The sequence below is a fragment of the Amphiprion ocellaris genome, chromosome 3, assembly GCF_022539595.1.
Source record: "Amphiprion ocellaris isolate individual 3 ecotype Okinawa chromosome 3, ASM2253959v1, whole genome shotgun sequence".
NCBI lineage: Eukaryota > Metazoa > Chordata > Actinopteri > Pomacentridae > Amphiprion > Amphiprion ocellaris.
The window spans coordinates 25,848,905-25,876,663 of NC_072768.1; the positions used below are offsets into that span (position 1 = coordinate 25,848,905).

The following is a 27,759-nucleotide window of genomic DNA, read 5'->3' on the forward strand; positions in this document are numbered from 1 at the left end:
TCAGCTTTAATCTTAAGATTTTTACATCCAATTCAGGTGAACGGTGGAGGAATTACAACATTTTAGATGTACCCTTCACCTTTTAAAGGGACCAAGAGTAATTGCAAAAATGAGCATAATCACGAATCAAACTGTCACTTAATAGCTGGTTGTAAATCCTCTGCAGTCAATGACAACCTGAAGTCTGGAACCCATAGACATCACCAGACACTGGGTTTGGTTCCTGGTGATGTTCTGCCAGGCCTCTGCTGCTGCTGCTGCTGTCTTCAGCTGTTGGGACAGATGACCTCCCCTCCTGAATCTGGTCCTGCAGCATGCAGCAGGTCTCTTCTTTGTAACAGGGAATTTTTCCACCAAAGGAAATCCACAAGAAACTGTGGATTCCTTGGGTTAGACTATAATAGTTTTGTAAGGTGTCATCTTAGTATGAGAGCTGCCTTGAGATGACACATGCTATGAACTGGCACTTTATACACTACTGTTCAAAAAACTCTCATGTAAAGGAGCGCTTTGCATTTTGCATCCAGAGTGCATTGCGAAGGGCAGTAACTGATTTGACCAGAAAGTCTGCATGTGGCAGTGTTGCACTTGTTTTGCATGTTATCATATATGCAGCAGACCTGTTTTTTTGCTGTTTTACTGTGTCTATAAAACTGACCAACACATTGACTTATTGAGACATTTTCATGTCCTAAGGCTCATTTTTCCTTACTCTTACCAGGATTTCCAGTTTTGAGTAAACTGACAGACAAATGTCCACACAGTTTTCGAGGACAATGAATGTGACAGTCTAATGTTAAATCTCATTTATAACACAGCTACCATGCACGGAATATTGAAATAAAGCTTCAGTATTCCATTTGGGGTCACTTAGATGTGTCCTTGTTTTTGAAAGAAATAGGGCTGGACATGTTAACGCATTATTATCACGTTAATGTATTAATTAATTAACGCCAACAATTATTTTATTGCGTGTTAATGCAGTTTTTTTATTTTCATTGTTATTATTGTGAAAGTCTGTTGCCCACTGGCTCTGAATACACAGACAGACAAACCATGGATCACAGGAGGGCTGGATGTTGATCAGGATTTGGGATGGGCATCTTCACATCTCACCCAAACTAACAGTGGAGGGAGGCTGGTTGGATGCAGCATGTGGGAGAAGTAGAGATAAACTAAAACAAGACAAGATAACAAATGCTGCAGTGAAGTAGTTAGCTATAGACTGAATTCTGATTAGCATTGTGGAAGACGTCGATCTGAGGAACGTTCTTAGGGTCGTAACGAATGACGGCATGTATGAACCTCTACCTGCATCACTAGCAGGCGACCCACAGGGGCTATAGTCCCCAGCGCATAGACTGTTTCTGCTGCTTCCTGATGAAAGAAAACTGTTGCTGCTGGTTCCTGTTCAGAAAACATAAGAATGCAGATTTATGAATGTTAACTTGCTGTTGCTGAGAAGGTTAACGTTATAATGTTATGATCTGGACTCTGAGGGTAACTTTTTTCTCTAACAAACCAGGTAAAACATTAATGCCGTTGCCGTGGCAAATAGTTTTGGTTTTATTTGATTTGATTACAATAAGGTGAATGTTTAGGTTGAGATTTACAAGAAATGTTTTAACTGCTACTGTGTAAAGGGAATACTTCTGTTAAAAAGCACTTTATTTTTTAAAGTGTTTGTTTATATGACAGTGCTTTTAAAATAAAAATGCAGAATACATTACTTTTAAATTCATTATTAAATTTTTCTCATAATAATGTGATTAATCACAATTAATCACAGAAAAAACATGCAATTAATTGCGATTAAAGATTTTAAACATTGCCCAGCACTAATTTTTTTCAATGAAGATAACATGAAATGAATCAGAAATACAGTCTAGACATTGTTAATGTGGTAAATGAATATTCTAGATGGAAAAGGCTGATTTTTAATAGAATATCTCTATAGGGGTACAGAGGAACATTTCCAGCAACCATCACTCCTGTGTTCTAATGCTACATTGTGTTAGCTAATGGTGTTGAAAGGTGAATTGATGATTCAACAAACCTCTTGCAATAATGTTGGCACTTTAATAAAAGTGTGAGTTTTCATGGAAAACATGAAATTGCCTGGGTGACCCCAAACTTTTGAGGGGTAGTGTAAATAAAACAGAATTCTTTGAAAGTGAATACCCTTACAGTCCCAAGAACTCCCAAAATTTCATTAAAGTCCTGTGAATATGAGCTTGACAGCGCCCCTAAAAACACTTAGAAATTTATGCGAAATTAATCTTTTCTCATTTTTCTGAGCACACTGTGGAGCACCCTGTTGGATCCATACATCCTTGAAAGACCCCTGGGTGGCCCTCAGATCCCACTTTTAGAGCTCTGAGGTCGTGAAACCTAAGGTGCTGTGGCTTGTCGGTGCTGCATCTTGCCTCGCCTCGCTCTCTGTCACGACGACGCTGCTGTCACTGAGCAGCTCACAGGACTCTCAATTTATTTTTGGACTGCCATGGCGCCTGTTCCTTCCATTTGTAGGAAGGGGGGTCGAATTGGGCTCAACATGAACCTGACGTTCTGACACTCCAGGCTGGGACAAGCAGGCAGCAGCCGGCCGGCCGCCCCCCAAGCAGCAGCCGCACAGGTAAACACACCAAAATTACACCTTTTATTCTCCAGATAGAGCAGAGAGAAGCTGTTAACAGTGTTAGGGAGGCAGCTGCTGCTGAATGCAGAACCCCCCACCGCGGCAGGCAGAGGTCTGACGTGTTTGGGGAGCTCAGGGTGTTTTTCCTTGTCCTCAGTGCAACATTAAAGCACCAACAGGGCTGATCTAGTTGTTAACTTTGCACTGTGTCAACTCCCTGTGGCTTTCAAAACACAACCTGCCCTGTCATTTATCTGTCCTGCAATAAGGCATGAGTAAATGATGATCTTGTTTTAGCTTTGACTTATAACCTTCCTGATGTACATATATAAGGAATAAAGTTGTCCTTGTAGAGTTTGATTTTGGACATGGAATATGAATCAGCGATCTTTCCTGTTTTGTCAAGGGGAACCTGCCTGGAGCGATCTGAAAATCAGCAACAAGTTTATACCTGGTAAGTGTTTTCACTGCTTCCTGTGATTGTGCAAAGACTGATAACTTCACAAAACGTAAATGACTTTTTGGGGTGGATTTATTTACTTAAGGAGACCATTGTGGAGTAGCTTGGTTTTTTATTACATGGCTATTATTACTCTTTCCTCTTTTGAACTTACATCCTGAAGGCACTCCAAATACCAAAACTACCAGAGCCTTAAAAGGAGGAGAGAGTATCTCATGTGTCAGGCAGGCAGAAAGTTCAGGGAGGGAGGTGTGTGTGAGGGATGGGGGGGATTCAGGGTCTAAAACACAATCAGCAGTGGCCTACATTTCACTGAGGTGACACAAATAGTAAACTTAGGATATTAAACATTTATTTTTGTAGAGACTTCATATTGTCAGGGATCTTTCAAGCACAACTTGGATCATTGATAGCTGTATAATAAACGTATCTGATTCTTAGTTTCTATTAATAACACTAATGTTTGTGATGTAATGTATATATCTTTTAGACATGAAAAACAAACAAACAAAAAACAGTACAAACTAGTCTCAGTGACAGTTCATTTTAGAGGGCCTCTCCAGTGTCAGCAGGCTGTGATGCCATAAGGTCAGATGCTCTGCATGCATTCACTTTCACCCTTCAGCATGCACACACATATATATGAACAGACACACGCATATATATAAATGTATATGTATATATATGTATATATATATATATATGTATATATATATATATATATGTATATATGTATATATATATATATGTATATATATATATATATATATATATATATATATATATATATATATATATATATATATATACATATATATATATATATATATATATATATATATATATATATATATATATATATATATATATATATATATATTATTGTATGTATGATTTTCTTTACAGTAGCCCCCTTTTGCTTTGATTACTGCTCTGCACACTCTTGTCATTCTCTCCGTGAGCTTCATGAGGTAGTCACCTGAAATGGTTTTCCAACAGTCTTGAAGGAGTTCCCAGAGATGCTGAGCACTTGTTGGCCCTTTTGCCTTCACTCTGTGGTCCATCTCATCCCAAACCAACTGGATTGGGTTTAGGTCAGGTGACTGTGGAGGCCAGGTCATCTGATGCAGCACTCCATCACTCTCCTTCTTGGTCAAATAGCCCCTACACAGCCTGGAGGTGTTTTTGGGGTCATTGTCCTGTTGAAAAATAAATGATGGTCCAACTAAATGCAAACCAGATGGGATGGGATGTCATGTTGCTGCAGGATGCTGTGGTAGCCATGCTGGTTCAGTTTGCCTTCAATTTTAAATAAATCACCTAGTGTCACCAGCAAAGCACCCCCACATCATCACACCTCCTCCTCCATGCTTCACAGTAACTTGTTAACTTGCCATTTCTGAGGCTGGTGACTTGGATGAACTTATCCTCAGCAGCAGAGTGACTCTTGGTCTTCCTTTCCTGGGGTGGTCCTCGTGTAAGCCAGTTTCGTTTGAGTGTTTGATGGCTTTTGCGACTGCACTTGGGAATACATTGAAAGTTTCTGCAACTTTCCGGACTGACTGACCTTCAGTTCTTAAAGTAATGATGGACTGTCGTTTCTCTTTACTTAGCTGATTGGTTCTTGCCATAATATGGATTCTAACAGTTGTCAAATAGGGCTGTTAACTGTGTACCAACCTGACTTCTGCACAACACAACTGATGGTCCCAACCCCATTAAGAAGGCAAGAAATTCTACAGATTAACCTTGACAAGGTACACCTGTGAATTTAAACTTATTTCAGGTGACTACCTCATGAAGCTCATCCAGGGCACGCCAAGAGTGTGCAAAGCAGTAATCAAAGCAAAGGGTGGCTACTTTGAAGAATCTAAAACGTAAAACATGTTTTGACTTATTTCACACTTTTTTGTTTACTACATAATTCCATATGTGTTCATTCATAGTTTTGATGCCTTCAGTGGAATCTACAATGTAAATAGTCATGAAAATAAGGAAAACCCATTGAATGAAAATATGTGTCAAAACTTTTGACTGGTAGTGTAAATAATAAGTAATGATACATACTAGCATCAGGTAAATATGAAAAATGTAGAAATTGAGGTTTAAGATGAGAGATTAAACAAACCAGCCCAGGGCTTCCAGTGCAGAGTGACATCACATCAAATAATAGCCAGATGTCAGTGAAATTAACTAACTTAAATTACCGCCATCAAAACAATTTTCAGCTCATACAATAGACCTATGAATAATTTGTTTATTTTACATGTTAACACTCATATTAAAGAATTTTGGACATATGCTGTGGATGTTTGTGGTCCCAGAATTGCTGGTGATTTTGAACCACTACCATCTGCTCCAGCATTTATTGATTAGGACATATTTTCATTTATTGGGAATGTTGACCTAAAATGTTGTTGTCATATTCGAGCTCCCACAGAGACGGAGGTGATTGACTAGCATCCTCTTTGCCTGTATGCTAAAATTAGGCTGTGCAAAAGCTTCCAGGATCAGCTCTGAAGTGGTAGCATCATCCAGGAAGAGCTCAGCTCAATTCTTTGGGTTGTTTTTTAGCCCACAGTGTTGATCTCTGGCTTTAGTAGACAATACTAACTCATGTATCACCCTAAGCACATCGGTGTGTCGAGCATAGTACACAGGAGTTGTAGCAGTATGAAAATATCTTTAGGGCATTTGACTGATTTTATACTTTCACTTCCAGACTAAATAAAATTGAAAATGAAATAAACTGGAGTTAACAGCTAGTAGAAAATGATTTTAATTTATTCAAGAAAAAGGGGTTACAAGCACATACAGGCAGATATCTCAATAAATTGATATTTAAACTGAACAATGTTTGCAGTAGTACAGAGACACCAGTGGGTTAATGAAAGTATACACAAGAAATACAGTCTAAATGATCAGGTTTATGCATCGTAAAGATTGTTTTTGTAATAGGTTGCAAATCAAAGTCCATTTCATGTACATAGTGGCACAGAGTGAGCCAAATTATGACTTTTTCATGTCCCATCCTACCATCATCATTGTCACTGGGATGAAATGCATTTACAGTTTTTGTATGTATGTCCCTCCCAAGCCCAGATTTTTCAGATTGTTATTTTGCCCATGTGTACGTACAGAATAGTCAGTATAAGAGTGTGATTCATTAATTCTAAATGATTGGAAAATGTAAACATTTTGTATTACAAAAACTTTTATCTGACAGGTGTCCCCAAACACCATATTACAAGGGTCAACAAAATATTAAGAATGATTTACCTAATAACTGCAATGATGAAGAAAATAAACAGTAAAGCTCACAGTCACACATACACATATACACACATACATACACACACACATATATATATATATATATATATATATATATATATATATATATATATATATATATATATATATATACCGTTCACACACACACACACACACACGCAGTATAGCATACTAGAAACAGAACACCAGAAAATGCAAAAACCAAAGAGTGAGTTGGACAAATACAAACCATTTATTGATTGAATCCTTTGGATTTTAGCTGTTGGTTGCATGTGTTCAGCTAAGAGAGTGGAAACATATGATTTATGGCACATAAGTGAAGTACTGAGACTGGAACAGTTGAGGATCTGCTCCTGCTCGTTGTCTTTATCGCCAGTAAATGTTGATGTGAGATCAAGAAGGAGCCTATCTGAGGAAACAGCTTCTCAGTAATCACCATGACCTAAATCTGCAAAACAGACAAAAAGAACATTTAAGATATACAGATGATACAAAGTCCTCCAATTTGCTACTGAGCTATCTTTTTTTTTTAATTCTGGGAAGTTTTCAGGGTTTTAGTCAAAACTAACAACAAAAAATACTTAAGGATTAATCAGCTTAATCAACTAAAAAGCTTTTCCAGCAGAGAAAAACCTTACAAAGACATGTCAACATTTAAAAAATATTTTAAATCTTAATTCAAAATGTATTTATTTCCTTTGTTTAATTTAACTGCTGGTAAGACCTGAAGACCAGGAACCAATATACTTTAATATTATGAGAGGTGTACATATTGGTACTTAACTGTTATGTTTGCTAATAGACCTACATGTTTATAGTTTATGTCTCCATTAGCTTTGACTGTTTTTGACTTGTTCTCCACAGGGTGCAGAAGCACTCATGGCTGTCGCTTACGGTACTGCCAACCAGCCAGGCCTGCTTTCCCAGCAGTACCCTCCCCCTCTGCTGCCCAAGCCTGGAAAGGACAATGTTCGGCTTCAGAAGCTCCTCAAGAGAACTGCTAAGAGAAAGGCGTCTGCTCAGGCATCGCAATCTGCTGCACCTTTCCGCTCCAGCCTTTCCCCTGTGAATGAAGCAAGCCCTGACCTCGAGCACAGTGACCACTCCACACCTCCCAAGACTCCTGAGACAACACCCAGCCTCTACAGCATCCAGCAGCCTCCACGATTCACCGTCAGGCCACTGTATCAACATGTGGCATCACCTTACCCACAGCGTGCAGCTTTTGGCCGGGTAGCTGGGATGTCGCCTCAGACAGTTGAAATCCCTTCATACTCTTACTCGCAGGATGTCACCACAGTTTCTTCGTATTCAGTATCCACTCAGCTTTCTGGAGTCTCAGGAGCAGTGGGGCAAGTCACCCAGCCAGCAGTACTCAAAATATCTCTGCCAGCTTCCTCTGTGTCTGAGGCAACAGTACCAGCTGCTGAATTGAAAAAGCCAGCTGTTAGCACATTTGCTGAAGCTCATGCTGGTCTAAAACCTGCTGCAGCTATAGCAACCCCACTGTCAATACCAACAAGTCCAAGTCTGACACCTTATCCAATGGCAGGAGGTCAACCTATGACTCGGCCTCTCACTGTGTTGACCCCGCTTGTGAAATCCAAAAGCCCACGTCCAACATTTAAAGCAACTGAACCCTCAAGATCACCAAAACCGATGTTTGATGTCCCTCAAATTAGGATGTACACAGCGACCACATCATATTACGAGACATCCAGGACACCACCAGTGTATGACACAGCTGGATTAACTGCTATTGGCAGCATGGTACCTCAAAGTAAAACAGATTTTACTCCAGCATCTGAAGTGAGAAGAGGCACATCACCAACAACTCATCCTTCTTTATTAGGCACAGATCTCCAGAGGAAAACAACATCTTCAGATACTGAAAGAGACAATGCACCAACAGCAGAAGTTAACATAACTCCTACATCAGAAATAAAAAGAGCCACTCCACCAGCTGAAATAAAAAGAGCCACTCCAACATCTGAAATCAAAAGAGGAACTCCAACATCAGAAATCAAAAGAGCCACTCCACCATCTGAAATCAAAAGAGGAACTCCAACATCTGAAATCAAAAGAGCTACTCCAACATCTGAAGTAACTGTTAAAACACCAATTTTTGAGTTCCAAATATCAAGAACTTCAGCAGGTCGGCCTAAAACACCAGCATACCATGTGACCAGGGCTACAACACCTGTCTTTGAAATCTCAAGGCCTAATCCTCTCTTGTTTGCTGTGTCGCCAATCACGGTACAGCCAGAGAGGTCAAGAACACCCCAAACACTTCCTGCTGCAACCAGTTTACCTGCATCCCGAAGTCTAAAGACTACAGAACCTCCTGAAGCAATGCTGAACGGGGACATCCACACAGACATGACATCTGCAGCGAAACCAACACAACAGAATATTACAAAGTCAAAGTCAGAGAATGATCTGACAAAAGGAATGATCCAAACTTCTCCAGTTGGCTCGCAGAGACCTAAATCTCCGACCGCTGTGGCAGTAACAACAGCAGTGACTGGCTATCAGAGGCCAAAGACTCCAACGTATGAGGCATCTCGACTTATGACCACATCACCTGGCTATAAAAGACCAAAGACTCCTACATATGGGGCATCACCTTTAGGTGTATCACCTGTCGCCTTTCAGAGACCTAAAACCCCTACCCAAGTGTCTCAAAAGTCTGCCTATCGTGGATTGACACCAGCTGAATATGCTGCTCATGGCGGAATTAAAACTTTCTCTCCAGCATTTGGTATCATAAGTTCAGTGCCACCAACTCAAGAGGAGGTTAAAACTAAAGAAGAGGTATTAGGAGTAAGCAAAACACCTAGTCAAGAACCAACTGTGAAGGGACAATCATCAGTTGATGTGTCTACAGTCAAAGAAACCCCCAAAGGTGTAGATAAACCCCATCAGAGAGATGAAAAGATTGCTGTCACCCCTTCAATCCCCAAGATTGTTGTTTCACAAGCATCTGACTCATCAGGAACAATGTTATCCAAGGAGACAAGTTCAACACCTGGTAAGGTTGCAAAAAAACAAGCAACAACACTGATTAATGAAATACCAAAGGCCAAATCTCCAACAGCAGAGGGGAACATTTCAGAGAAACATAAGGTGGAAACAGCTGTTCAAGAAACTAAACCAAAGACAAAGACTCCTGAAACCAAACGTCCTCTGCCTAAAGGTGCTGACCAAGATCCCCTGAAGGCAGTTAAGAAACTTTTAGGCAAGGACAAGGTCCAGACCCCTGAGCAGAAAGCAATACCTGATACAAAAGCTGTCTCAGAACCACAAGATCCAATGAAAGCTATAGATGCTACCAAGATTAAACCTGAAGACTCAAAGACAAGCATTGCGGTACCTATTAAGGATACTGCTTCTGAATCAGGAATTAAAAACAAAATGGAAGATGAGAAAGTTGAGTCAGCTTCAGCAGTTAAATCTTCACTTGAGACAAAGGAAGCTAACAAGACCATGCCAGAAGTGAAGCCCCTTCTTGAAGTCATACAAAAGCCAAAGGGAGTGAAATCTAAAGTGAGTGGTTGGTCCCGACTCAAGAAACACATGGTGGTGGAACAGGAGGAGCCCCAGTTTCCAGAGATAAACTCTCAGAAGGAGGTCACTGTGCAGGACCAGACTGAGATGAAAAAGCTAGATGAGAAGGTGGAAGATAAGGCCAAGGATAAGCCAGCGGTCCAGGGCGAGAACCAAACCAAAGACACTCCCGTGGCAACAAAGATGTGGGACGCTGTCCTCTTCCAAATGTTTTCCTCTAAAGAGAACATCATGCATCAGATCGAGTTAAACAAAAGTGAGGAGGAGAAACTGGAAGAGACAAAGGAGCTAAAAGAAATACCTTCATTTGCCTACAGACTGCCTGTGCTTCTTTTTAGTCCAAAGTTTGATGCTAAAAAGCTTAAAGAGGCAGCATCGAGGCCGGTCACAAAAATTTCTACTGTGTTTGAAATGGGTCTAATTGGGCGAAAAGGTAAAGAAGAGGAACCAAAAGACTTTAATAGAACAGCGAGAGGGTTCACTGCTACTTAAACTATGTCTAATGTTAAGTGCTAAGACAAAAATGTAAGAACCAAACAAAACAAAAAAAGAAACAAAACAAAAATGCTATGATTTATGTTTAATGTACAGGTGCAGAAATCTTAGCAACATAAATGATGTACAGGGCTGGAGTCTTAGTCTGTGTGTAAATGAATGATGTTTGTGGCAGTGTTAAAGAAAACTCGGCCTGATCTTTATACTTGACAAATGCTTTGTGTGACTGGTTGTCAATGTTAAATGTTTGTATTTGTGAATTAGCTGGACAGAAAGAGCAACATTTGCCTTAAAGTCATTCAGACATTACATCAGATTAAAGTGTTGATGTAATTTCAGAGCTTCTCATTTGTTCCTTTATTCACACGTTCATGATAACTATAAATTGTTAGGTTAAGGATTATTTATATGCATTGGTGGCTAAAGATTAGGAGCTTCGTTTATACTGGAAAGCTAAATAAACTTTTTAGTAAATAAAACCAATTTGTAGTGAAAAATAAATGTTTAAAATATCTAGTTTTTATAGATAAAACATACATATTTTCATTAAAAATATAATTGCCAGTTTTATTCAAAATGGTGCTACTTGCCTCAGGGTAAGACCTCTTACTAGACAATGTAGAGTAACTTGAGTTTTGGATGTTTTTTAGGTTGTAGATGGTTATGTTTTTTGAATGAACCTTCTTAAAGTCACACTGAAACAATATTTTAAGAGCATGTAAATTAATTTCCTTATAAGTACACAAAGCCAAGCCAAAGTTAGACTGAACAAAATGGGCAGACAGAAGGGATTTATTTAAGTCTGTGATTGATGGTATAATCTGATTTTAATATTTAAACACTACCTATTGGATTTTTTCTTTTTACACAATCTCTTTCAAATTAAAGCTTCACAATATGCTTCGTTCTGTTTCCATCTCCTTTATGGTTAGTGGTAATGTAATGACGGAAAAACTATGTGATTAAAAGCAATCAGTGATCCCTATATAATCAATACTCACTACTTTACATAGGAGTAACTGCACCCTGGCAATTTTTAATAAAATAAAAAGCAGCACATCACATAAATCAGACTATACAGCTGGCAGGTGTGAGTTAGACCAATGTTCCACATTAAAAATAGTAAAAAAGATGAAAATAATTGTACATTAAACTAAGAAGTTGAATGTGACTTGAAGATGGTCTCTGAGCTAAAAGCTTGTGAAAGTAGTTGAACAATGATGAAGAGCAACCTCTGTCGTGATGGAGGTGAGTAGGTTAGTGATTTGTGGGGTTAAAGGTCAGGATGCACAGAGGGAATTCAGGTGACAGTGGGAAATCCAAACTTTATTTTTCTAGCTTTCTTTTCAAACTTGCTGGGAGACAACTAAAGATTTTTTATTTTTTTTTTACACGTGCTGGAGTTTCTGATTAATCTAGGTACAGCCTTAAAAACATGTAAACTTTAACTGATAGATTTTCATCTTTGAGAAAATCAGAACCTGCACTTTCACTTTTACACTTTCAAAACAAGTCTCAAGCAGAGTCTCCCTTATGCTTAATTTGTTTGAGGTTTTTGTGGAGCAGTAAGCTGCAATATTTAGATAATTTCCGGGTTTTTTTTCCCTAATCAGATCAAAACAAGATTTTACCAATAGCACAACTAGTACTCACATTTTTCATAATATTGAGTTCAGTTCAATATTATAAACTATAGTAGGTAACTCTGCTTGATGCTGATTTTACGGCTTAGCATTTCAGAATAAAACCAACTGTGTTTTGTTAGAGGTAATTTATTTTCTGATCAATTATTTTATTTAAAGGGGAGCACTTTGAACTGTGTTGTTTTCTAATATGAAACACTGTACTACCCTGAGCAAGAGATGCCAAAAATAAACTTCATTTGAATTGAAGCATTTCTACTATTTTCTCACAGCAGATTAATTTTAGTTTGAAGTCTTGTACTCATTTGTTTTCATGTAGAGTAACAATAAAGAAAGAGACACAGAGGATTTTTCCTGCTGAAGGATGAGAGACACTTGCATGTCACAGCTGATTAGCAGTTTGCTCTGGTGGATACATATATTTTCTTTTATGTAAATGAATTGTAAGAATTGATTTGGAGTTTAATCATAATTAAACATACATCACAGCTCCTTTCTGGAATACCTAAAAGACAAGTAGGCTGACATCCCATCTGTCTGAAAACAAGTTGTATGTTCACATGGACAGTGAACAAGTTTCTGATCCTTCCCCCTCACAGATACACTACTGTTCAAAAGTTTGGAGTCACCCAGACAATTTCATGCTTTCCATGAAAACTCACACTTTTATTCATGTGCTAACATAATTGCACAAGGGTTTTCTAATCATCAGTTAGTCTTTCAACACCATTATCTAACACAATGTAGCATTAGAACACAGGAGTGATGGTTGCTGGAAATGTTCCTCTGTACCCCTATGGAGATATTCCATTAAAAATCAGTCATTTCCAGCTAGAATATCAATTTCCCACATTAACAATGTCTAGACTATATTTCTGATTCATTTAATATCTTTATTTAACAAAAAAGAATTCTTTCCAAAATATGGACATTTTTATGTGACCTCAAATTTTTAAACGCTAGTGTATATTAGTACATTAAATAAAATAAAGGTAGAGCTTTGCTCCCATTCAGGTCATGAGTTTTCTATTATAATATTAATAGTAAAGCAATATTCCATCTATATCACTGTCTATGATTGTCTGTTGATGCAACCAATATCCGTTATTAAAACAAAATCCATTTGGCAGTACCATGACTATAAAAGTGTGATATGAACCCCACACAGGGAATAAAAATAAACCAATAAAATTCTCCTTAATATTATGTCACGCATTACACTGCAACATTTTTGAATCTGAACTAATATTTATAGAGAACTGAACTCGCAGATAGACAAAGCTGCTTCTTGTTCTAAACCTGTGTCAGTGGTCTTACCAGACATTCTGCTAGTGAACCCTGCTTGATCCTTGTCCTCCAAGGAAATCTTCTCATATTTGCCGTGCCCAGTGACGACAAATTTGTACTTTTTACCCCCTGCCGAGCCCTGAGGAGGGATGGGACAAAAATCAGAAAAAGCATGTTAACAGGTGCAAGAATTTATGACTAACAATTAGAGCCGTGCTGCTTAATATATACACTACCATTCAAAAGATTGGGGTCACTTAGAAATGTCCTTATTTTTGAAAGAAAGTTTTTTTTTTTTTTTAAATGAAGATAATATCAAATGAATCAGAAATACAGTCTAGACGCTGTTGATGTGGGAAATGACTATTCTAGCTGGAAACGACTGGTTTTTAATGGAATATCTACATAGAGGTACAGAGGACGATTTCCAGCAACCATCACTCCCGTGTTCTAATGCTACATTGTGTTAGCTAATGGTGTTGAAAGGCTAATTGATGATTAGAAAACCCTTATGCAATTATGTTAGCACATTAATAAAAGTGCGAGTTTTCATGGAAAACATGAAATTGTCTGGGTGACTCCAAACTTTTGAACAGTAGTGTACTTTAAACATTAAAACTGAAAACAGTGTCTTTAGCTAAAATGAACTCCATACAGATTTCATCATTCCCTTTCAGTGTGTGGCTGAGGATCTGGCTGGACTCACTGGCGGATCATCTCACCTCATCTAGACTTCCATAAAGCCCTGGCTTCTGCTGCCCCTATGACACAGCCACCTCTCTGGCCACCTCCAGTGAAATAAGCTGAGAAGTGCTTCTTCTTTACAACTCCCTGATCTTTTATGTTTGTGTGTGCTTCACTACCATCTCGGCCACGCTGCCTCCAGCTGATCACCTCCAGCCAGCCCTCAGCCACCTTGGCTCCTCTTTAAAGGCTGTTAATTTAATACATCCACCTTTTCCACTGCAACTCTCAGTGTTCTGCTTCTGGGTCCAAAACAAACCCAAACCTCACATGATGGTTTCAGCCTGACCGACAACGTAAAACTTGTGTGACTCTGCCACTGGACTTCTGGATCCTTTGTGACAACAATGTTTCCATGTTTCGGTTACAATATGTACATGTGCATGCATACCTTCACTTTTTGCCCAGGTCTCCCTGAAGAGTCACCAATGATCTCCCACATGTTTTTCTTCTGCATCACATCTCCAGGCTTCACATCCTGATGAAACAATAAATAACCACAACCCAGTTCATCAGTTGTATCTTGGTTCTCCATTAGAGGGAACCCTTACGTAGTAGACTGCCAGCTCTGCATATGAACGCATCGTCTTTAGGTCAGCAGCAGAGATGTGATCTCACTGCAGCTGCTCTGTTCATTAAAACCTGTTACACACAGTCACGGTCAACTTCAGGTTCTGCTCATTAAAAATGCTCCTTCACTTCACCTTGGCTCTGTCAGTTGTTTTGTAAGATACAGTTTGAAAAAAAATTGCAGTACCATTCTAAAGTTTGGGGTCATCCAGACAATTTCATGTTTTCAATGAAAACTCATACTTTTGTTCATGTGCTAACATAATTGCACAAGGGTTTTGTAATCATCAATTAGCCTTTCAACACCATTAGCTAACACAATGTACCATTAGAACACAGGAGTGATGGTTGCTGGAAATGTTCCTCTGTAACCCTATGTAGATATTCCATTAAAAATCAGCCATCTCCAGCCAAGTAATTTACCACATTAATGTCTAGACTGTATTTCTGATTCATTTGATGTTATTGTCATTGTAAAAATGTTTTTCTTTCAAAAATAAGGACATTTCTAAATGACACCAAACTTTTGAACGATAGTGTATATTGAGACTATATTTACAGCATTATCCTTCTCTTGTCACCTACAGGATTATTCAGAGGTTTATATGAAAGCCTGTTGTATAATTTAGTGCAGGGCAGCATCACATCACTTCTTTATTGGTGAGGTAACAGATACTTCAAACAGAAAAAATATATACAGTGACAATCATATACAATCATTTCACTGATAAATGTCTTGTTTGTGACTTACAGCGGGTCTGCAGGGTGACTGTCTGCTGCTGCCGTCTGAAGGGACTCTGACCCACTGAGTGATCAGGTTTGCCACGCCCACCTTCAGACCCTCAGTGTCCTGATTGATAAAGCACACGAAGGATGAGTTGAAACAGAGCAGGACCCTGAATATATATAATACTGATTAATTAAACTGTTAAGAAGATTTAAGAAGATTTAACAAAAACAGTCAAGTTGTCTTTTTTAAAAAAATTCCAGTATAAATAAAAATGTGTTCTTCTTAAACTTTTAAGAAGATTTAAGAAGATTTAACAAAAACAGTCAAGTTGTCTTTTTTTTAAAAAATTCCAGTATAAATAAAAATGTGTTCTAAAACAGCCTATTATTACTCAGCCAAGGAAAGTGGTGGAGCTATGTGACAACTGGCCTTTGTTTGTGTGTTTGTCTGTTCACAACATTACTCAAAAATGGATTAATGGATTTGGATGAAATTTTCAGGGAAGGTCAGAAATGACACAAGGACCACCTCATTAGATTTTGGCAGGGATGCAGCTTATAGTCTGGATCCACGGATTTGTTAAAGATTTCTGTATCATTGCGAGATAGCGTCACGGTGTCACTGTAACTATGACTACAAGTGAACACTATGTCAGCTGCCTGCTGACGATCACATGATTGCGATTCTACTACAAATGTACCGCTGCAGATTGTAAATTTTTTGAAGACTTCATCCGTCGGAAATCATACAACTGATCAGCCTTAGCAGAGTACTGCCCTCTCTGAGTGCTTTTCTTGTTTTTTTAAAAAAATACATATTACATTTAAATGAAAAATAGGCTACAAGAACATATTCATCCATTTATACATTTATTTGTTGAAACAAATATTCCATTTAAATAAAAATGTAATGTAAGAAACTGTAGGTCATTGAAATAATGGATTTTTATTCAGCCTTGATTGTTTTAATAGTAATATTGCATTTTTAAACACAAGTACTTTTTCTACTGACAGAAGTGAACCTCTATACTTCCTGTATAAATAAAACAAATTAAGTATAAACCTGCTTCTTCTCTATCTCTAATACTTCATAGGTGGTGTTTGATAATGAACTTCACCTAATGCTTATTTCCTAAACCTGATTCTTTGATTTATTCTTGCAGGTTTAAAAGCGAAAACCAGACGTGACAGTCAGCAGTCTTTGCAAACATGAGTCCATTTGTTTGTTTACTCCAGAGAACGCCATTAAAACAGATTTATATTAAACATATGAGAGACGAGAACATTAAAGCTGGTGCCAGGACTGAAAATAGAAGTGTGAGCTTGTAGCTTTGAGGTCGGCCAAACTAACAAACATGATCTTCATTGAGCAATCTGTCCCGATTAGCTTAAGGTGAGTGTTTTGATACTGCAGCTGTTTCTCTGGAAAAGCAAAAGAGATCTGGTTTCCCAATCAGTTTCTGTTAAACTAAATGTGTAGTGTTTTGACAGCATCACAGCGCTTTTAAATTCATCTTGAAAACTGGCTATTTGAAGAACACTACCTTAGTTTGACTCGTTTACATCAAATTAACATGGAGCAAACGCCTGACAGTATTAAGTATTTTCTCACCTTGCAGGCGGCTGCCTTGCTGGGACTCTGGCTCCAGGCCTCTCCAACCTCAAACAGGTTCTTCTTGGAGGCTACGACCTCTGGTGAGTTGGGCAGGTCGGTCAGCGATGCCTTCACTGTCCGGGCCTCCTGAGAGTTCTGCACAATGACAAGCCTGTGGGTTAGTCCTGTGTGTGTTGATGGAACGCGAATATCAAAACTTTAAATGAAGGCCTGGTGATGTGTATTACAGTGTTTCCACTTGGTTATAGCACTCAAAAATTCAAAATCTTAGTCCTGCCAAGTTATGTGACAACAAAATTGACCATTAAATAGAATAAGGCATATACTGATATGAGAAACAAATGCAAAATAAATGCCATTTCTCCAGTATATTTTATATTTTCAATTATATGTCAAGTTTTACTATCAGTGTGGTTGTGTTATGCCTTGGAGTATAATAGAAACTGTAGTGAGAGTATTCTGTGTACTTCATAGATTTCATTTCTACTCTTCTTAAAATTTGTGTTAGAGCAGTTTTTGTTTGTAAGTGCTGCATAAATAAAGGTGTCTAGAACTAACCTCAGGTCATAAAACATTCTCCTACTAAGCTTGGACAACAGTGAATGGAGTGATAAAAATAAAGAGCTGTGAATGTCGGATTTTCCCATCATATATCTGCCTGACATTCCGACATAAAAAGATCTAAGGTCATTGTGCAGGTGCTGCAAAGATTTGTGACGGTGTCCACAGGGTCAGAGCTGCTTTTGTCCCTCAGCTGGTTGCAAACAATGTGAGTCCATAGGTTCAAAACTGCAGCAGAATAAATGTCAGGCACTTCTGACTGTGAGGAAAACTTTGAAAGGTTTGCACAAACTTTAGAGGTGAATTTCGGGACAGAAAAAAAGGATGTTTTTAGGCTGACCGGGTTGAAATTTGGGCTGAAAGTGACATTTCAACAACTACTGCGCAGATTTCTCAGAATTATCCTGAATATTCCATGCTTTCCAGATTGTGTATCCAAATTATCACAGTGACCCCATGACCTTTTCTCTAAGGTCACCATCAGGACAAATGTGCATTTTTAGCTCCACTGATGACAAGACTGCCTGTGAGGAACAGTTTGGGCAGTTTGTCATCAAAAATAAATTAAGTCAGACGGACATGATAGTCACCTGCAGGGACGAGGAGAGGCAATCACTGATGAAAACATTCAACAGCTTCATCAATGCTTCTCTCTCTCTGTGTGTGTGTGTGTGTGTATAAATTGGGTACTATCTTCACACACACCAGTTAATTGGGGACGCTGTTGCATTTGGGGTACATACACACAATCCCCAAATAGATTTTATTACTCTGCCAAGGAACTGTGGAGTCATGTGACGACTGGTGTACATTTGCCTGTTAATCTGTGAATCTGTCTGTCCATGCGCGAGGTCAGAAATGACACAAGGACCAAGTGATTAGATTTTGGCAGTGATGTGGCTTATAGTCTGAATGCACAGATTTGTTAAAGATTTCTGTATCATTGTGAGACGGTGGCACTGTAAGACTTATCAGGACTTATCCATCAGAAATGATACAAGGAACAATTGAATTAAATATTAAAAATTTTTAAAAAATGAAATTGTGGGGGTGTTTCCAAGTCCCATCAATTCCTGTCACCTGCTACATATTAAGCCTACACAATTCAGTATCCGTACATACTGTACACATGGGTAACACATGCCTGTGCTCAGTACAAGGCCATTTTGTTTGTGGGTCCATCTATATTAAATGGCCACATTCTATGGTGCTGATCATCACATAACTCCACCGCATTCCTTGGCAGAGTAATAAAGCTGTAGTGAGTAGGAACGGACATTATAGGTGGTAAAGTCAGATATTTTGAGGAAAACATTTGGGTTTTATCAATATGATCTGTACCAATGTATACATAAGTGGCCAAATAAGCACACTAAAAACATATCTTTGTGTTAAAATAAACTGTAAAAATGAATGCAGTGAATCATTAATATTAATATTCATATATTTGTCACTAAATATGGGCATTTCTATGGATTCACAAGTGAACCCTTCAGTAGCTGCATCCAGTTACAGCAGGGCTTGTGAACTAAGAGTTGGAGACTTTCCGAGTTATTTCTGACGATTTGGTTTTAGGGTTAAAAATACACCACTACAGATGTGTGTGTGAGCTCACCTCCACAGCATGAGTGTACTGCTCCAGCTTATCATCAATCTTGGACAGCAGGATGAGAGGCTGCGTCTTCTTGAAGCTGTTACTGATTCACATGAAACACAACAAAGAAATTACAATCAGTTAACACCAGAGACGCAGATTCTGGGTTCCAGTAGTCGCATTTCTCATTGTGAAAAGTGGGCACTTCATTGTTTGTCTGTCTGGGAAATAATTCTGCATTTTATTGTGTTTCTCTCTGTTGTCTGTCTCCCCAATTCTGCATATTCACACTTCAGTCAAAACCACAAAAGTCATGTCATCCCAGCACATGGTGACTCAACACACTCCAATCTGGGTTTGTGGTTCAGTAAATGAAGGTCTCTCGGATGTGTTCCTGCCTATTGGTCTCTGCAGATCCAGCATGGTTTCATTCTCAAATTTGTCATCTTGTCTAAGACAATTTTAACATCTTCACATCAAAAGTCTGCTACACAATGATGTCATTCCTTCCCAGGGAGGGTGAAACCTCATTCATTATCCCAATCATTTGCTTCAATATGTCTCAGCTGACATCACAGCCTGCTGCTAATCTCACACTGTTGGATCGAGATGTTGAAGACACTGCTGAGAGAATTTACAGCTGGAAGGAGTGACTAAGTTTTCCCTTCAGCAATAAAGTTAGAGGAGGGAAAATTTCCGCTGGAGTCAAAGGCTGTACTGCCATCATGACTCCTCTCAGTACATGCATCCATTATCTATACACCACTTAATCCTCATCAGGGTTGCGGGGGGCTGGAGTCTATCCCAACTGACTTAGCGTGAAGTTAGGGTTCATCCTGGACAGGTCACCAGTCCATCACAGGGTTACATATACATTACTATTCAAAAGCTTGGGGTCACTTAGAAATGTCCTTATTTTTTGAAAGAAACTCACTTTTTTCAATGAAGATAATGTTAAATTAATCAGAAATACAGTCTAGACATTTTTAATGTGGTAAATGACTATTCTAGCTGGAAACGGCTGATTTTTAATGGAATATCTCCATAGAGGTACAGAGGCCCATGTCCAGCAACCATCACTCCTGTGTTCTAATGCTACATTGTGTTAGCTAATCATGTTGAAAGGCTAACTGATGATTAGAAAACCCAATTATGTTAGCACATGAATAAAAGTGTGAGTTTTCATGGAAAACATGAAATTGTCTGGGTGACCCCAAACTTTTGAACAGTAGTGTAGAGACAAAAAATCACACTCACATTAACACCTACAGACAATTTAGAGTTACCAATTAACCTCAGCATGTTTTTGAACTGTGTAAGGAAGCCGGAGTACCCGGAGAAAACCCACGCATGACTGGGAGAACATGCAAACTCCATGCAAAAAGATCCCAGAAAGGCCCGGACAGGAACCAGGATCTTCTAGCTGCAAGTTGAAAGTGCTAACCACTAAGCCACTGTGTAGCCCTCCTCTCAATACAGTTATTTTAAAATAAAAGCATCCTCACAAAGGCTTCCCTCCTGCTGAGAGTTCCTCAGAGCTGATAATTTCCTGCTGCAGACAGCCTGGAGCCAACATACCTCACCAACCACCAGAGAAAACATAGCTGCCTGCATCTGGACAGAGTTAAGCGGAACCATAAATCACTGCCTGAGGAGGGTGATGCACTGAGAGAGGTGGATAGGTCACCTCCGACCCTCTCCATCTGTGTATACCTCCAGACAGCAGAGAGTTAACTGGCTACGAGGCTCATCTGACAGAGAGAAGACAGAGCTGATAGTTCACTTGTGCTGAAATGATTTGCTTGTTGCTTGTTGTTGTTGGCTTATTGGTCCAAATAGCTAACTTTCATATCTCTGGTTCCAGTTTATATCTATCTGAGGTTTTAGACAGCTGATTGGACAAAATAAGATGCTTTAAGTTATCACATTTTAGAGTGAACAATTCATCCATTATTAAAAAAAATGGAATCTGGTTTCACACTTAGCAAAACCCACCACAATATCACCTTCCAGCAAAATGTAATTCCTCCAAGTCAGACATTTTTACTTTGGTTACTCTGGATAAGAATATTCAAGAAATATTCTGACATTCGTAAACACTTTATTCTACTTTTGACTCAAACCGTGAAAGTGATATCATAATTTGTACTGAAAAATTCTATATCAAAATCAAAACTAATCCCAATTAGAAGTATCTTCACCTGTGGGCTCTTGCTTTTTCCTGTCTTCTTGGGGATTATTCATGGCTGAATGTGAGCAGTAGCTGAATTACCTCATCTGTCCACATACTGTTCACATTCAGCCATGAATGAGTTGAGTTTTCACCATTGAAATCAATGTAAATGATCTTGTCAAGCATAATAATTTGCATTAATTTATTTAGCAGGAGTTGGCAAGAAACAAGTATGAAACACTTGACAGAATTCTTGTCATGTATACATTATAATTAATAGTAGTAGCAGCAGTAGCAGTAGAAATAGTAGTAGTAGTAGAAGTAGTAGTGGGTTTTTGGTTTTAATGTTTGCCTAAATCTTTAATCTTTGCATTTGCATTGATTTCAGGTAGAACAGCTTTCAATGGTTCACCATATCAAAGTAAAGGTTACAAAATGAATGAATGAATGTAAATCAGTGGTTGCTGTAAAACTGATCAGGACATTAATGAAGATATTCACCTTTTCTTCAGTGAGCGGTTCAGGGACTCTGTTCTCTCCGTAATCTGAAAAATAAGAAGTCTGAGGTCATTTTTTCAGGTGACCATAGGAAGTTTTCCTCTGTGCTGCTGCCTCAGTTCACAAGTGGCTTAATTACAGCTCCGCTGTGCGTTCAGCCGCAAACCTCCATGAGTTGATCCAACACAAACAGAGGCAAGCCTGCTGGCCTTCATCAAACTGTGCGAGTCTTCAGAGCAGCCTCACAAGCTGATGGGAACATGAGGCTTTTTACCACATATGTTCCTGAAAAAGACACTGTGTCACACTGTGTATTTTTATGAAATTAATCGTTTTCATAGCTTGTTCTCAGGTGATAAAAACGATTGTGGGATTTAAACCCCATTGTTGTTCCATATAACATCAGGATGTAACTGAAAAAAAAAGTCTAAAAGGTGTTCATGGATTATGATGCTGAGAAGTGATAAAATATGGTCTAGGGATTAGTGTAAACTAGCTTTAAGACCTCTAGATGAATCCAGTTGTGAAAACAGCATTTATTACTACACCTGATTAATTTTGCAGTACTTGAACTTTCCTGGAATATTTCCATTTCATGCCACTTCATATGTCCGCTCTACTATATTTTATACACTACTGAAAAACTGCACTATTTTTATGAGTTACTTTTCAGATTAAGATTGCAAAACACAGCATAAGTCTTTAAAGACAATGTACTGTAAGAGTTGACTCTACGCTGCGTCTTGGGACAATTTGAATTGTAACTGGCGCTATATAAATAATAATACAGTTTAGATAAGGTTTATCTTGACCAACTACAACAGCAAAATGGTGCTTACTTATAAATAATAGTATAATAACAATATATTATCATTCAAAATAGAACCATGACACTTACTGGGACTATTTCAATTCATTGATGACATTTTGTTTGAGTACTCATCATTTTCACTGCAAGACTTTGATTTGTCATTAAGGATTTTCCAGCACTGGAACAAATATTACATCTGATGTTTTCTCTTTTACTTTACACACCTACAGACATTGTACTTGGAAAATTATAGCACAAAACATGAGAAACTTACAACCTATTAAAAACAACACTAAGATTAAACTAGTAGTTTCCACCTTTTTTTAGCTGGTGACTCTTTACAGTAAATCTGTGTGTCTATGAGCTTCTAGCAGTTCCATGAAATATATACTTTCCCATTTGGCTTTCATTTCATTTGAGACCTGAAGAGGTAAAGTGATCCAATATTTTAAAATGTAAGTAAATATCCTATCAAAACCTTTGTTTATTCTGTGCTTTGATCTCTGATAAATGACCCCTCATAATTATCATGTGACCCTTTGGAGGGGTAAAACCCACCAGCTGGGGAAAGCAGTACTAAACCACCAAACTGTATATAAAGCAGTTAAGACCTAAACCTAAAGGAGCTAAATCACAGTAGTGCACCATTCTCAAAAATCTAACAATTATGTAGAAGAATACACTTTTACTATTACCATTAATATTCTCACACATATGTTATTTTTAGTTTTAAATGCAGGACTTGGACTGTAATAATATGTATTTTATTTTTATGCACTGTTACTTATATTTAGGGAAAGGATCTGAATGCCTCGACAACCACCGCATAGCAGCACAGAAACGAAAAGTCCTAGCCATCTGTCCATGCTGACCTACACACCTTGAGAGGACCTAGTCACATATTTGTCACATGTTCCCAAAGCTTCATGTCACAGCATTTTAATTTTCTCTCAGAGGACTGATGTTCAGGACAGGATCAGTATTTTCTCTGACCTCAGAGGTCAAACATCAAAGTCAGAACTTTCCTCTGCATGAACACACACACACCCAGACAAAGGAAAGCCCTGAGCTTGTGACCAAAGCTCAGTCCACACCAGCTTCTTCCACGGGCAGCTAAACATACAATCAAATCAGACAATATGCTGTATATGATGAATATTCCAAACAAAGAAAGCATTCAATTGCTGTATGATTTCCAACAGATGAAATCTTCATAGTCTGCAATGATCAATTTGTAGTAGGATCACAATCATGTGATTGTCAGCAGCAGCTAACGTAGCATTCACTTGTAGTCATAGTTACAGCAACATCGTGCTGCTATCTTGGATCTTTCACAAATCCATGGATCCACATTAGAAGCTGCATCAAAATCTAATCACTTGGTCCTTGTGTCATTTCTGACCTTCCCTGAAAATTTCAAATCTGTTAATCTGTTTTTGAGAAATGTTGCTAACAGACAGACAAAGCAATGCAGATCGTCACATAACTCCACCGCGTTCCTTGGCGGAGTAATGATTTGTGTCTGCCACAGCTAAAACAGCAGCCTGTGACAACAGCTAATGAAAACTGGCCAGAAATACATACAGTTTTATTTACACTGTGTCTGGGATTGTTTTTCATGTTTGTTTTGCAAATTTCATTAATCGCATGGGGCTTTTGTCACAAAACTCCGCCGTGTTCCTTGGCAGAGGAACTATGCCAAGTAACTATGTTCACAGCTATATTAATTTCTTGTCAAATGCAGGTGTATCCATAGATTTGTATGAAAGCCTGCTGTTGTATAAATTAGTGTAGAACAGGATGACATTACCCATTTTACCTGTGAGGTAAAATGTTCTTGCAACATGCAGTGAAATGCATCAAATACATGACATTAATAAGAATGTGGCGACAAAGACTTGAACAGATGACCACATTCAAGGCTTTCCTTCCTGGTCTTGGTGGTAATAACTTAATGCAGCTATAACTAATCAGGCAGTCAAAGTTTAGAGAAGATGAGTATGATTTGAGGGATTTGGAGCTCTTTGTGATCTGGGTCCTCTGGACAGCTGCCAACTTTGACTGGCTTAAATCACTAAGAAATTTTAAGTTTTTGTTTCAAAGGTCCTTTTTCTCACTTGTATGGACAGCATACTTTTTTCTATTTTCTCCTTAATCTGACAGTATCGCTCAGTCTACTTGTTCATTCTAATGTAAGGGGGAAAGAAATGCCAAAAGAAGATGCACCAGTGCAGAACACACATGCAGTGTCATGCCCATAGACATTTTCGCCAAGTGCCACTGATATAACATCCAACTACGGAGCCCTTTCAGTCATGAAAAAAATGTTGTGTTGAACCTTAAACACAAGATAAAAACATCTTTCGGGACTGAAGGGGCTCGAAAAAGTCCAAAAAGCATTAGGAAAACACAACACAGACATGTATGCTGGACACAGCTCATTATACTGACACTGAAACGTTTCAAATATCAGTGAGTTCTTTGATAACATAACATGCTGTTCCTGGTGCAGCCAGGACATGCTGGCTCTCCAAACACACACACACACACACACACACACACATACACACACACGCAACTTACAAGCTGAGACCGAGTCCATCAGCTGTGAAGAGAACACACACTTACTGGTCACTTGATTTGTCTCTGGTGTGCATGTACACTACTGTTCAAAAGTTTGGAGTCACTAAGATGTGTCCTTATTTTTGAAAGAAAAGCATTTTTTTTCAATCAAGATAACATTAAATGAATCAGAAATACAGTGTAGACATTGTTAATGCAGTAAATGACTATTCTAGCTGAAAGCGACTGATTTTTAATGGAATATCTCCATAGGGGTACAGAGGAACATTTCCAGCAACCATCACTCCTGTGTTCTAATGCTACATTGTGTTAGCTAATGGTGTTGAAAGACTAATTGATGATTAGAAAACCTTTGTGCAATTATGTTAGCACATGAATAAAAGTGTGAGTTTTCATGGAAAAGATTAAATTACCTGGGTGACCCCAAACTTTTGAATGCCAATGTATATGTACTTCGTGGTATCATTCCATACAAGCCCATCTATAAGTTGTATTTATTAAAGGATTACCAAATGGGAGGACAGATCACCCTTTTTCCTGTCTATCTATCCACATAGGTATGGTTTGACCTGGTTATCAGCAGTAGCTCAACAAAACAGAAGACAGAGGACATTCATAGCTGCACCAGAAAAAAAGAGGAAACTAAAATGAATGGTGTTTAAGACGTGCAGATAGACTGTCGTTTCTGTGTTTTCAATAGTATATATTTTAAATAAGACCATTGCTGCATTATTTAAAGGAAATAATGGCTCGGCATCTCTCTATATATTATAAATTTTTTTTCTATCTTAGAGCAACAAAGACCAAATGCCTTTGAGGTGAGCTACAGCTGATAAAGACAAACTTCACTTCCTTACATCTGAGCTATGCTGACAGACGAAAAAATATATTTTTATTGTGATTTTGGAGAAGTTGACATTTAAAACTTTGGCGTCACGCAACTTTGAACAGAACAAACTTAGAGTCTTAACAGATTCCAAATATTCACAGTAGTGGACAACCATTACTTGGGATTAGAACAGTATACTTGTGTGAGCAAGATCTGTGTTTGCATAGTATAATTTCAAGCTCTTGGAAACTTTTCCTACATCACAAATAATTGCTGCCAGCTTTAGGGACTTTGCTAATGGCCAATAACAGCGATTTCCTCTGCAGCATGAATATATGATTTGCCTGTTCAACAATTTGTAGCTAAGAAACTGCTTACGTATAGTTGAGGTTGATTATATGGCAATGAAATAAAACACTTGAAAATAATTGAATCTAAACACTGACCAGGTAGCAGCAGGTACGTCTTTTACCTTGTGCGTGGGAACTTTGGGACTAAAGGGACTGAACATCTCATCTCCATCCACACTGGACGTACTCAGGCTCTTCATCCTCTCTGCTGCCTCCATCCTTCTCCTCTCGATATCTTCCTTCATCCGTCTCCTCCCCTCCTAGAAGTCATATCACACTTAGATCTACACTTCAATAGGTATTATAGCTACAAAAGACTTAGAAACAGCAACATGTAGACAAATATGACATGACTTTGTCACTTTTAAATTTAAAATTTAATTTTAATTTAATTTTTCTCAACCTCTAGGGGGCACTGTAACTAAACAGTCCCCACTGAGACCTCTGATATCTCTTAATATTATAAGATTATCGTGCCTAAATGCTAACACTTTTTTAACAGCAACATTGTCAGCCCGCTGGGTCCACGTGATGAATCAAAGTCCAATATTCAGTCTGCCTGTGGCTCTGATTTGGTCTCCACCAGCTCCAAAGAGGAACAAATGGCTTTTCAGCCACTAGATGCTCTACTTCTACTAACTTTCACATTAAACATTCATATTGACATGAGAATAAATATGGATTGACTGTACTTTAAATATCTGTAGGTTCAGTATCCAAGCACTGAAGAGGATATTTGGATCTGAATGAGTTGCTGGGAGACTTATAAACATTACTTTTACTAATTTAGTTGTAAAGCAATTTTTTATAGACAATATGAAGATTCTGTTACATCCATCAATCCATTATCTATACACCGCTTAATCATCATGAGGGTCGCGATGGGGCTAGAGTTTATCCCAGCTGACTTAGGGTGAGGGCTGCACAGTGGTGTAGTGGTTAGCACTTTCGCCTTGCAGCTAGAAGATCCCTGGTTCGCGTCCCGGCTTTCCCGGGATCTTTCTGCATGGAGTTTGCATGTTCTCCCTGTGCATGCGTGGGTTTTCTCCGGGTACTCCGGCTTCCTCCCACAGTCCAAAAATATGCTGAGGTTAATTGATTACTCTAAATTGCCCGTAGGTGTGAATGTGAGAGTGCTTGTTTGTCTTTGTATGTGGCCCTGCGACAGACTGGTGACCTGTCTAGGGTGTCCCCTGCCTTCACCCGAGTCAGCTGGGATAGGCTCCAGCCCCCCCGTGACCCTAGTGAGGATTAAGCGGTGTATAGATAATGGATGGATGGATGGACTTAGGGTGAAGGTAGTGGACACTCTGGACAG

The 27,759-nt window shown here is 38.6% G+C and overlaps 2 protein-coding genes across 2 annotated transcripts in view; one reads left to right on the forward strand and one right to left on the reverse strand.

Annotated features, from left to right (window-relative positions):
* Positions 1 to 2,466: 2,466 nt before the first annotated feature.
* On the forward strand, positions 2,467 to 10,792 carry prr33 (proline rich 33). The gene is made up of 3 exons (XM_023263363.3): positions 2,467 to 2,635; positions 3,045 to 3,092; positions 7,257 to 10,792. Exon 3 carries the CDS (start codon positions 7,272 to 7,274, stop codon positions 10,449 to 10,451), a length of 3,180 nt encoding a protein of 1,059 aa, XP_023119131.2. The 5' UTR covers positions 2,467 to 2,635; positions 3,045 to 3,092; positions 7,257 to 7,271; the 3' UTR covers positions 10,452 to 10,792.
* lsp1a (lymphocyte specific protein 1 a) overlaps positions 5,862 to 27,759 on the reverse strand; it is a 48,631-nt gene continuing 26,733 nt past the window's right edge. Inside the window, exons 6-13 of the mRNA XM_055008649.1 lie at positions 26,564 to 26,701; positions 21,872 to 21,915; positions 19,219 to 19,300; positions 17,040 to 17,177; positions 15,450 to 15,548; positions 14,520 to 14,606; positions 13,415 to 13,523; positions 5,862 to 6,840 (exon numbers count right to left, since the gene is read on the reverse strand). Of these exons, the coding sequence (XP_054864624.1) occupies positions 6,818 to 6,840; positions 13,415 to 13,523; positions 14,520 to 14,606; positions 15,450 to 15,548; positions 17,040 to 17,177; positions 19,219 to 19,300; positions 21,872 to 21,915; positions 26,564 to 26,701 (720 nt within the window). The 3' untranslated portion in view covers positions 5,862 to 6,817. The remainder of the gene's footprint in view (positions 6,841 to 13,414; positions 13,524 to 14,519; positions 14,607 to 15,449; positions 15,549 to 17,039; positions 17,178 to 19,218; positions 19,301 to 21,871; positions 21,916 to 26,563; positions 26,702 to 27,759) is intronic.